This window comes from Vigna umbellata, chromosome 1 (assembly GCF_029865625.1).
Source record: "Vigna umbellata cultivar VRB3 chromosome 1, Vumbellata_1.0, whole genome shotgun sequence".
Lineage (NCBI taxonomy): Eukaryota > Viridiplantae > Streptophyta > Magnoliopsida > Fabales > Fabaceae > Vigna > Vigna umbellata.
The window spans coordinates 59,402,965-59,415,497 of NC_142165.1; the positions used below are offsets into that span (position 1 = coordinate 59,402,965).

Sequence of the window (12,533 nt, forward strand, 5' to 3'; positions counted from 1 at the left end):
GAAGATTAGGACTACTTCTACTTCGTCAAATCCATGTGTGGGAGTCGTTCTTAATAGGCTTTTGTACCTGTCCCATGCATGACCTAGTGATTCCTCCATGCCTTGCTTAAAAGAAGAGATCTCTTGCTTTCCTTTGTTTACCTTGGATTGTGGGAAGTATTTGTTCAAGAACTTTGTCACCACAGCTTCCCACTCTGTAAAGCTCCCTTCTGGAAAAGAGTTCAACCACAGCTTAGCGTTGCCTCCTAATGAGAATGGAAACAGGATAAGTTTGATTGCTTCGTCAGGCACCCCATTTATCTTCACTGTATTGCAAATTTCATTAAAGCTTGTGAGGTGCTCATATGGGCTTTCATGAGACAACCCATTAAATTGATTACTCTTAACCAGCTGGATCAACGCCGGTTTCACCTTGGCTGCATAGACCCTCGGTCTTGCTATGCTGTTAAAATGTTGAGGGCCAACCACATTGGTGTAATCTGCAAGAGTCCGTCTAACATTATTATTCTCCATCTCCTCAATGCTATGGTGAGAACCTTGCGGTGAAGGTTGTAAAAGATCTTCCGGAGGAGGGAAAAGTTCTCCAGATGTACGGATTCTTCTCCTCCGTCTTTCACGTCCTAGCCATCAAAAAGAGGTTCCGAGGTTTTCTTGCTCCTAGTTCGGATTGCTTCCTGCATACACAAGAAAACAAATCCCAAGAAAAATTTGTTAGCACAAAAAGATAGAGAAGATATAAAATAAGAGATAAGAAGATAAAAGATAGAAAGATAGAAGATAAAAATAAAAATAGAAAAATAAAAACAGAAAACAGAAAAAATAAAAACAGAAAATAAAATAAAATAAAATAAAATAAAATAAAATAAAAACCGAAAAATAAAAATAGAAATTCAAAATTCGAAATTTAAAATTCAAAATTCAAAAACAAGTCAAAGATAATCAATAATCACACAAATAAACTAGTTAAACCACGAGTCCCCGGCAACGGCGCCAAAAACTTGATGACAAATTTATGAACACCGAAAAACGGCGCCACAAACTTGTTTAACAATCGGCAAGTGTGACCGAATCGTATCAAGTAATAAAACTCGGTAAGACCAAGTATCGTTCTCCCAAAGGACTCGCGGCCTAGTTAGTTATATGATTTGTTGATTATTTAAGACTGGTAAACAATTGATTTTAGGTTTAAATGCAAAAGACAGTAATTAAACATGTATGCATGAATTTGATCAATGGAAAAGAGGAAAACAAACACTTTAATGAATTAAATGGATGAGTATGTTGTTGGGATTATCAATTTCATCTTGCTCACTCTCATATACTTTAGGAATTCATCATTCTTTTCATCAATTGCTAATGCCACTCTCTAAATCACCTTGCAAGAAGGCCTATCCTTAATTACGAGTTCATACAATTCCTAGCATTCTTAGTAATTAGTTCTGAAGTGTAGGAGCTTAAAGGCAACCAATATGCTATTGGGAGAAATTCCCTGGATCTAGATTTCCCCGTACGTTCCCATATCGACAAAATCAATAATCATGGCAATGAATGAGTTAAACAAAGCAAGCATTAAGCAAAGAGGAAAATCCCTAACTAAATATGAAAGAAAGCATGTATCTTAATATAAGATGTTAAAACACAAATTCCATATATGAGAGTTTCACAAGACTACATTGATTCCCCAACAACAATACAAGGTTTAGTTCACCATATTCATGGTGAAACTAGATGAACAATAATGAAAGAATGAAAGAGAGAGAAAAACCCTAGAAAGAGAAGAGGAGAGTCGTCACCATCTCCCAATCTACCCCCAAGGGGTGAAAAGTGTGTTTCTGCTTCCTCCCAGCCAAAGATACAAACCCTAGGACGTCCTAAAGCTTATATACTATTCTAAAAATACAGAAAATTAGGCCCAAGCCCAAAAATAGTGCCGCTTAGCGGTAAACTACCGCTCAGCGGTAAGTGCGTGAGTTGTTTTCTTCCTCTCAGCGGTCAAATCACCCCTCAGCGGATCCAACGTGACTGCTTGAGTGCCGCTCAGCGGTAAACTGCCACTGAGCGGCAGTTGCGGCTTCTCCTTTTGCACTTTTTGATGTCTTTTCTGATTCCATCTCTGTCCTTCTTCACTTCTTTCACCAAATTCACCTTAAAACCTGCACAAAAACACTGAAATCAAGCATAAACCTGTCCAACTCTCTTATTTCTAAAAATATAACCAAAAGCATGATTTCAAGCTAGTTTCTAAGTGTTAAAGGTTGCTTTTAGTATCAATTTTAAGCATGAAAATAACAGTTTTTCAACTGTTATCAATAGCTTATCCTATACATGTTTGTGTTTGTGTGTTTGTGAATAAAATTATCGATGTTGATCGTATAATGTGGTATACGTGAGCATATAATGTTACAGATGTTCCAAAGGCATGATTGACTCGAGATAGGATGGGGAAGGACCTTGGGATTCTTTCAAAGCTATTTTGTTTTACAAGTTAAGACAATATAATTGGAGTATTTATTTTGTTAGTTTATTACTCGAAATAATGTAATTGGATAAGGTTTTCTTTAACTAAGTTTCCACGCTATGATAAATTTTGAATTTTACCGAATTTTAATAACTTGTGACATCTCAGAAACCGAGGTTTTACATTCATTCCTAGTAAATTTAATCTTTCTTCCTTTTCCTTGTCATGAGCAACTTGATCTAACAATCAGAAGTGTAATGACCAAATTTATGACATGTAAAACATCCTACCTTAGATTTGTAATGTTGTTTCTCTCTTCCTTTGTCGTGGGATTAATCATTATGACCCTTGAAATTGTTGTTAAAATCTTTATCACCTTGTCTTCCTTTTCATTCGCCTCTAAAATCATTGAATGTGTATTAGTAGAAGCCTTTGCTTAACTTATGGTTGTTTAAATTTTAGTTCATGCATCAATAATGAACTTTTCGTTTTATAAAGTGAAAGAGCATCAATATATTTTTATTCTTCTTAAACACATACAACAAAATTAAATCTTGGTGTTAAAGATAGTATCTTTTCAACAACTATTACTTCAGTTCTTTATCATCATAAGTGCGCTTGTTGACAATTGTCATCAGACATGCAAAGTAGTCCATGATTGATTCTCCAAATTTTATCAAAATTGTTTCAAACTCACCACGAAGTGCTTGAAGTTGGTACCTCTTTGCTATTCAAGATCCTTGATACTTTTTCTTCATTGAATTCCAAATATCTTTAGATGGTTTTTTTTAGAATAATTTTCAGAATAGACCAATTAATGGCTTCAAAAAAATATTTTTTTATTTTATATTTTCAAGTCTTTTGGCTTAATCCAATTCCCTTTATTGATCTTTAGTGAACCATTTAATTTTCTTTAGCATGCCATGTTCAATTACTTATCAATACTCCTTATACCTCATAAAGTCTCCTTAGACCTTGGAAACTCACTAGTGTAGGAAAGAGATACTACAACGATTACTTTCGATAATCGATAGCAGTTTTACAACGAGGTATATTAAGACAATGTAAAAAAGGGAAGATTTTTTCCCTCAGTTATGAACTAAAGCAAGAGAATCCACATTTTGCTTCAGTTAAAAAAACTTAAACACTAAAGAGAAAAAAAAACTGGTATGTGGCAGTGATTGTGAGAAGAACAATTATCATAGACTATTTTTTGTTTCGGTTCCATAAACAACTGAGGCAATAGACTACATCTGATTTAATATAATTATTTAATTTTAAGTGTCTATGGTAGCAGTTGTGAGAAGAATCGCTACCATAGACCCTTTTCTGCTTCGATTATAGAAATAACTAAGGCCAAAAGTTTTTTTTAAAAGTTTTTTTTTTAATTTTTATATTGAATGTTAAACGAAAAGCGTTTTAACCAAGCTTTCCTTTTCTAGTGGTCGAAGATATAGCATAGTCCAAAATTGAAGGAATACGTGAGGAATGGGTTTTGTTCATTTTATGTTTGAAGGAGTTCATCTCCTAAAACGAAGATAAAGCTTAATACTTGAAATATTGTAAAAAATGTGTAAAATCACGGTGTTTGAAGCAAAGGAAAAATGTAAAACAACCTAGGAATGAACTAAATTTGCACAACCAAAGACAATGTGTGGTTTACATAAGCTACCGTATAATTTTTCACCACCAGAATCACGAATTAAGTACAAGAAACGAAACATATTACGCGAGTTAATATGTCAAATCTCGACTATTGTGCAAATACAAAAACCAAAAATAAACAATGACAATGACGTTAACCACAGCAGTAGAGACAATGAGTAGTGAATGGTGACAGTCATTCCCAGAGGTAGGAAGAAGAGAAGTGTGAAATGGTAACTTGCGTTTGTTTTGCGAATATACCCTAGACGAGACATACAACAACAATTGTTCAAATAATTTAGGCTATGTCCTTCCCCAAAAAAACAAGCGGCAATTTTATAATTTTGATCAACCTTTTGGTGTCGGGTGTTTAGGAAACCGTTGTAGAAAGTAGATATGACAGCAGTTGTTCAAATAATCGAGGCCATATATTCTATTAAAAAAAATAGCGAGATTTTTCAAAAGTATTGAAAATTTTGGCGCACCTCTGAGCCTCGGTTGTTTAAGGAACCGCTTTCGAAAATAGATATGACAATGGTTGTTCAAATAACCGAAGTCCTATGTCCTATTCAAAAAATAATAATAGTAGGATTTTTGAAAAAAAAATGAAAATTTTGGCGCTTAGTTGTTTAGGGAACCGCTGCAAAAGGTAGATAAGATAGCAGTTGTTTAAATAACTAAAAAGTCATATGTCTAGTTCAGAAAAAAAAAATAGCCAGATTTTTGAAAATTTTGAAAATTTTAGAGCACCTTTCGGCTTCGGTTCTTGATTCACCGATGTCTAAAATGGTATATGCTTTAATTATTTTACAATTGAGACTTATAAATTCACGAAATTTTCAAACATATCATTGCATCATTATATATTTATGTTTCTTTAAAACTAAAGTATATTACGTGAATTAATAAACTTATTATGTTTTCCATCAACAAGCATTAATGATCTTACTAAGGATGTTCTCTTATACCACTAGTAGAAAATTTATTATATCTTTTTTATGTTTTATTCATATTGATATAGTCTCTTAAATAGGCACATTACACTACAAAAACAATACATTTTAGGTGGAGTTATTTTCTGGCGATTTTATAAACCCCAAATAATTTCTGGAGATTTCTGAGTAAAACAGCAGTAATTGTTTTTTTTTAAAAAAATCGGCGGTTTATAACAAAAACCGCCCCTAAAATTTAAATTTTTTTTTATTTTTAGAATATATTTTTGGCAGTTGTTTAATGAAACCACCGGTGATCCCTAAATATTTTCAGCCCATAGTTTCCTCCCTCGCGCCTTCATTTCCTTATGCATCTAGTTCCCTCCCCCAAACCCTAATGTTGTCTTCTTTTCCTCCCAAACCCCTTCCCCTAACCATAATCATTTTCTCCCAAACCCCTTCCCCACATAGATAAAGATGATTAGGCTTCTTTTGTTGACTATCGACCTAATGAAAGAACAAAGGTAAAGCCTATATTTCTTTTCATAAAATTTTGTTATGATTTAATAACTTTTTTATCACAATGTTAGGAAATTGTCCTAAAAAATAATCACAATAGGATAAAAAGAACTCTTGCTCACACAAGGGGGTCCAAGAGCATTGCAAGGAAGAGGGAAGAAATGGTGAAGTGTTATTTATCTTCAATTTTTCATTTCTCATAATATTTATTCCATACTTAATAAGTCTTCGTTAATTTTCATATGAAAGAGAGTGTGGCCACAAAGTTAACAGAGAAGAAGTCTGGATAGTTACCCATAAGAAGAGCAATGAATTTTTTGTCAATGATGAGGCAAGGGAAAATTGGTGTAAGTTCCATTTCTGCTTATGACATTGCTGCTTAATATGTTCTGGTTCTGCCTTGCCTTGTGGTTTAGTTAAGCTGCATGCCATGTTTTTGTTACTAAATGAAAGTAAAACTACTTTTCAACTTATTGTTTGTTTTTGTTACTACTATAGCTTATATATAAGATGAAAAACACTAGGAAAGTGATTAGAAATTCATTGATCATCTTATCTAAGGTGCATGGTTAAGTATCAAAGGTAACAACATAAACTGATGTAAAGCTTTGTCATCTATTCTTAGTTATCAAAATAAATGTTCTGAAAGCTTTAAGGTTCTTAAGCCAATTCCTAAACTTTTGGCATGCTACTTGTTTCGGATGTGAAGGGTTGTGTCGTCTAATGTCTCCACGTACCTCGCTGCTGATACTCCATAGGTCCGGTCCTCCGTCCTCGCTCCTCAATTTCCACCTCAGCTCGGGGGTGGGAGACCTGCGAAAGATTCTCCGATGCCAAAGTCAGTTGAGAGCAATGGCGTTTTTCTATCGAACAGTAATAAATGCGTAGTAAATGCAACCCATCTACCACTTACCCTGGATCTGTATTTATAGTTTTCGCTATGGGCTTGGGATTAGTGAAAAGTTAATCACGGCCCAAATTCAGCCCAATAGCTTTTAACCTCAACTTGCCTTAAACCTGGTTAATTAGTAGCATGGTCGGCCGGTCTCCTAAAGTTTAGCTTTTCAGCCAGCCAATCCCTATAGGCGGCATGGTTAGCAGGCGGTATGACCGGCCGATCTCATCACTATTTATCCGAATGACGAGGGGCAAGGTTGCGTGATCGCGGACGTACGGGCGTCCGGCTTGGAGCGCCGAACCCTCGATGATGAACCGAAGAGTAGCGTTTTTGGTTTATTGTGGGCGTTCGGCCTATCTAACGTCTGGTCCCATCTGACATTCGGTCCCTACTGGTACACTACTACTTTAACCATAAAGCAATGTTTGATAGAAAACAAATTGAAATTTGAAGTAGTTTAAATTAATGAAGTCCTTGGTTAACCACAAGAATGAATGAGAAACCAGATGAAAAGAAAAAGACAACATACATGAATAACCGAAAACAAGTAAATATAGTAATCTTCTAGCATACTGTTCCATGAAAAAAGGCATCCATTTCCAAGAAGCCAACAGACTACTATTGCAGCAAATTTTCCATGTTAATGGCAAAGAAAAAGTGAAGAAATAATGCATGTTTATTATTTCTGAAACTAAAGTAATAAAAAAACAAATAAAGAACCTCAATAGGTATTAAAGCCTCACTATTCTCCATGGTTGCCTTAGCTTTTTCTCTTGTATCAACCTCTGCAACAAGCTAGAAAACAAAACTATAGTCAAGGTGATATATAGCACAATAATTATGGCTTCCATTTGTTTATTGCACCCCACTTGATATGCACCACTAAACTTGTAAATTCCTTCTTCACACCCCAAGTGACATAAAACATCATAGAAAGTACTCATTGACACAATACAAGTTGTAGATACACCCTCGCCTATGACACTGCTTGCAAACAATCTTTACTTTTTCTAAGCAGTGATCTTTTCACAGAAAACCAATTAATTAGATGCATACTATGTCATATATTTCTCGCTTTCTATGCATGGAAATAACACATAGGTGTGCATTATCATGTTCCTGAGGCTCTGTATAGTGTTATCCTCTAATTAATCTACTTTTCAAACTATTGTATTGGTACAAATTAAGAGGCTAGGAAAATTTTTCACTAATTTATTTTTCCTAGTAATGCACTTGTTTTCTCTGATTTAGACAATTTCACTAATTTATTAAATGTTGTATGTAGGAAAAAGTTGAAGCATATGAATCCACAACATCAGTGTCTCAATCAAAAATAAATATCCAGTTCAAATTCATTGTCTCATGCTTTAGGAATCCAAGAGCATTATGGACGTGTTCGTGGTCTACATCTAGGGTGCCCATCTAAAGTCTTTAGAGTCAATGTTCGTTCTCATAGTGGATCATCAACATTTTCTCAAGTTGAAGAATTACAAACTCAGGTTAATAAATATTTTATCAATATTTAATTGATTTTTACTTTTATGATTAATTTGTTAGGTATTATTTTACTTACTTTTTAAATGATTTTTTCTGTTACAAGTATCTTCATTGACATCACAAGTCAATGAAATAAAGGCAACGATGACACTTTTGTTGCAAAACCATTAGGGTTCATTGTCTTCACAATTTTCCTTGTTTCAACCATCATCGGTAATAATTACTAAATTCATTTGTATGATTTTTTTTATTAAATATATTACCGACTAACTATTATGTTATATTATAGATATTTGATCAAGGGAAGCGTGTCAAACAATGAATATAACGAAGAAGAACAAAATTAGACATTATTAATGAACATCTCCTAATCATATTTTTAGTATTTTAATTTAGTATTGAACATCTTTCTTTTTAATTTTTATATATGAACAATTAATTGTATGAATCAGATTAATATGTTGAATACTGTAGTTTATTTTTTATATAATATTCAGTTTTAGTTCATATGATTTCACTTTCTGTTTGATTAATAAAACTAATTTTATCATATAGTTCCATTTTATCACAATCAAAAACTAAAAAAAAATTGTACACATTTTTTGCGGTTTTAAAACTCCGGCTAAGTAAACCCCTAAAAAAAGAGAAAAATAACCTTTAAAAAAATTGTAAATTTTTGTAGTGTTACAAAACTATAAACATTCTAATAGGTTAATAAGTATGCTTACTAAAAAATTGAAAAATAAATATAGGCAAATGAAAGACTTCAATCTACATTATAAAATATCATTGTGTAGTATATTAACCTCTTAATCATTAATATGTTAGTAATTCACTCAATTTATTACATTAAATAAGATTTAACGTGTGAGTTTTTGTTTTTTTTACATTTCAATCCAACTTTTTTATTTGTATTCAATATAAAACTATAAAGTTAAAGTATTAGAGAAATTAAATGTGAAAACATGAAAAAAATGTGATTTTTTTATAATTAAAATAGATTCTAAGTTCATGTAATTAAAGAATAATTACCCATATTTAACATATAGGCATACACCATTTAAACACGAAAGATGAAGGTCAACTTCATTAATTTATTAAGTATAAATGAAGTGATGACAATATGTCGGGTCAAGCATGGATAGTGTCCATCCATAGTTTTACAAAAAAGTTTATCCATTATCTATCTTGTTATTTGTCGAATATCTGCTAAAAAAATACCTATAGATATTTTAAAACCTGTGGGTACTCGTGAATATCCACAAATATTTAAAATATATATATTTTATACATTTTTAAAATAAAATCTAAATAAAATATAAAATATAATACTTATTAAATTAAATATAAATATAAATTTTATTTTATTTAACTTTAATCTAATAAAATATAAATTAATTTAAATTTAATTTAGTAAAATATAAATTAAATTTTAATTTTAATTTTTTGCTAATATTGATGCTTATGGATACAAATAGTATGATGTCACCAATCGGATATTAAAATATCCACTATTTATAGATAATAAATACTTATGGATATCAATTATTTGTTACCAATTTTATCTGCAAATATTTATGAGTACAAAGAATTTGTATTATCCCTTATATAATATAATATCACATCCGATCTATTTATAAGTGAATATTAAAATATCTACAAATAATAAATATTTATTGATATCCCCCGATACGAGGAGAGTATTTTTGTTATCCTTTATAAATGATACCAAATTGGTGTAGGTGTATGTGTGAAAAGTTACCTATTTTTTAGGAATTTAAATTAAATCGCTTTTATTCGTGTTTTTTTTTAATTGGTGTAAAGTTATATATAAATTGAAAGAATAGAAAATAATATAACGTTAAGTAGGGGAAGATTAAAACAATTTCATTAAATATGAACAGTATATGTAATATTGTCTCTTTGTTTATATAATATAAAATTTGAAAAAAAAAATCAGAAAAAAAATCAGAAAAAAGACAATAACTTTACATGTCTGGGTCGATAGTATAAATGCCACGACGACAATGAGAGGCAAATGGCTGTCTCTATAGTTCATAACGCCTCTCTTTTCTTCACCCTTCATGCATTCAATCCTCATTCCCATTCTCACCATTTAAACCCCTCTTCACACCATTCCTCTTTCACTACTCTCTCTCTCTCTCTCAGACACAAACATTTTTTTCTCAGTGTATTCCTTTTTCTGGCAGCTGCCATTAGCAACTAGTAAGAACACCATGGTTGTTCTTTCGAACCAATCTGCACTAAACGAGTTGTTTCTGGCCAAGACATGCAACCCCTCCACCATGTTCACGGAGGTTCCTGAGGTTGATCTCTCACACCCTGATGCCAAGACAATCATGGTGAAGGCATGCCAAGAGATTGGTCTGTTCAAGTTGGTCAACCATGGCCTTCCGTTGGAGATGATAACGCGTTTGGAAAATGAAGCTCTCAAGTTCTTCACGCAAAGCCAGTCCGTGAAAGACAAGGCTGGTCCTCCCGACCCTTTTGGCTATGGCAGCAAGAGAATTGGCACGAACGGTGACATGGGTTGGATCGAGTACCTCCTCCTCAGCACCAACCCCGATATCGTCTCCCCCAAAACCGTTCAGCTTTTGAACCAAAACCCGCAATCTTTCAGGTAACTCATAAAGCTTTTTAGAACAGAGTCCCCTGGTTTCTGTTTTATTTTCTTGTTTTTTTCTTCTCTAGTCGTTTACTATATGTCAACGTTGTAAAATGCGTTCACCTCTGCAATTTTGGCTGCAGTCTCTGTACAGCATGACCACCTTATTTGCCACTGCATTAACTACTGCTAAAAACATTTATTATGAAAATAAGAAGGTTTTTTATGGTTTTGTTATAAGGTTGTGCGTGGAGGAGTACATAGGGGCAATGAAGAAGATGTGCTGTGAAGTGTTGGAAGAAATGGGTGATGGGTTGGGGTTAGGGAGAAGGAAGAATGTGTTTAGCAGAATGATAAGAGAGGAGAGAAGTGATTCATGTTTTAGGGTGAATAGGTATCCAGCGTGTGGAGAGCTGAAAGAGGAGAGTGCACTGAGTGGACGAAATTTGATTGGGTTTGGAGAGCACACAGACCCACAGATATTATCTGTCCTGAGATCCAACAACACATCAGGACTGCAAATCTGTCTCCCAGATGGGACTTGGGCTTCAATCCCCCCTGACCATTCTTCCTTTTTTGTCAATGTTGGTGACCTCTTGCAGGTACATCTTCAAACTATCTAACCCTTCTTCTTTTCTAACTCAACATCAAATTAAGCTTCGATTAACCACCTGTGGATATAATAACAATGTCTTACAAAGAGATGGAATTAAAAATAATAATAATAATATTATACAGTATAGAAATTAAATATGAGATTAGACTTCACTTCATTTTTATTTAAGCTTTACTTGAACAGAAAAAGGACATTTTGTTTTAATGTTTAAATTGATTAAAGTTTGAGATAAATTTTACTTTTTAATCGATAAAAATTGTTAGATGAAAACTCAAAATTGATTTTCACATTATCGTAAAGAAGTGAATTTTACTTCATTTTTATTTTATAAAATCAGTGAGATTTGCGGTCAATTACCTATAAATCTATGATAAAGACCCAAAGACATTCTAACAAAAGTTTTGTAAAGACTGAAAGAGAAATAAGAGAGTGATGCAAGCACGATAATGCATGGTGTTTGAATATGGAAATTTCAGGTTATGACTAATGGGAGGTTTAAGAGTGTTAAGCACAGGGTATTGGCTGATTCAAGGTTGTCAAGGTTGTCAATGATCTATTTTGGAGGGCCAAGTTTGGAGGAAAAAATTGCTCCTTTACCTTCACTGGTGTCCAAAGAAGAAGAGAGTTTGTACAGAGAATTGACATGGCGGGAATACAAGAATGCTGCATACAAGACAAGGCTCTCTGATGACAGAATCACTCTCTTTCACAAATCTTCAAACACTTAACTTCATACTCTTGTTTTCCTTTCCCCTCTCTCTGGTAGATACCATTTTATAGTGAATGCAACTGTAGCATCAGGTGCTTATATGTTGCATGTTCAATAAACATTAATTTCTTTTGTTACCCTAATTTTGTATGATTGTTTTTAACTCATCCTACCTAGGAATCCAGATATTGATCCCTTAGAAAAGTTCAACTGTTTTTTTTTAATATAAGAAATATTATATAGCTAAGTAAATAATGATAGCGCGTAAGAATAATTTTTAAAATACTAATCAATATAAAGCTTAATTAAGCAATAAAAGAATTATTATTGTAGTGTCCTATTACATAACATAATTCAGATCAAAACGTGTGCTCATGACAGATATTCATGTCTTTGCTGTTCGTATCCAAAAGGATTTTATGCTTAAATAAACGAGTAATTCGTATAGCTACAACTCTTTGTTGAAAAATAGTTCAGGAATATTCTAAGAATTATGAAGCACAAATATAGTTCATGAATTATGACTACAAGAGTAGATTTTTATGAGTTTAAACAACTAGTCAAAAATCTTGACTAATATACTGGCAAATCATATTTGTCCTAAAATAGAAAAAAAAATCAAACAGTGGTGTTT

The 12,533-nt window shown here is 32.9% G+C and overlaps 1 protein-coding gene across 1 annotated transcript; it reads left to right on the forward strand.

The window, feature by feature from the left end:
- Positions 1 to 10,008: 10,008 nt before the first annotated feature.
- LOC148205919 (gibberellin 2-beta-dioxygenase-like) lies at positions 10,009 to 12,078 on the forward strand. The gene is made up of 3 exons (XM_088112478.1): positions 10,009 to 10,589; positions 10,816 to 11,176; positions 11,667 to 12,078. The coding sequence occupies exons 1-3, from the start codon at positions 10,186 to 10,188 to the stop codon at positions 11,916 to 11,918; spliced, it is 1,017 nt and encodes a 338-aa protein (XP_087968604.1). The 5' UTR covers positions 10,009 to 10,185; the 3' UTR covers positions 11,919 to 12,078.
- The last annotated feature ends 455 nt before the right edge of the window (positions 12,079 to 12,533 follow it).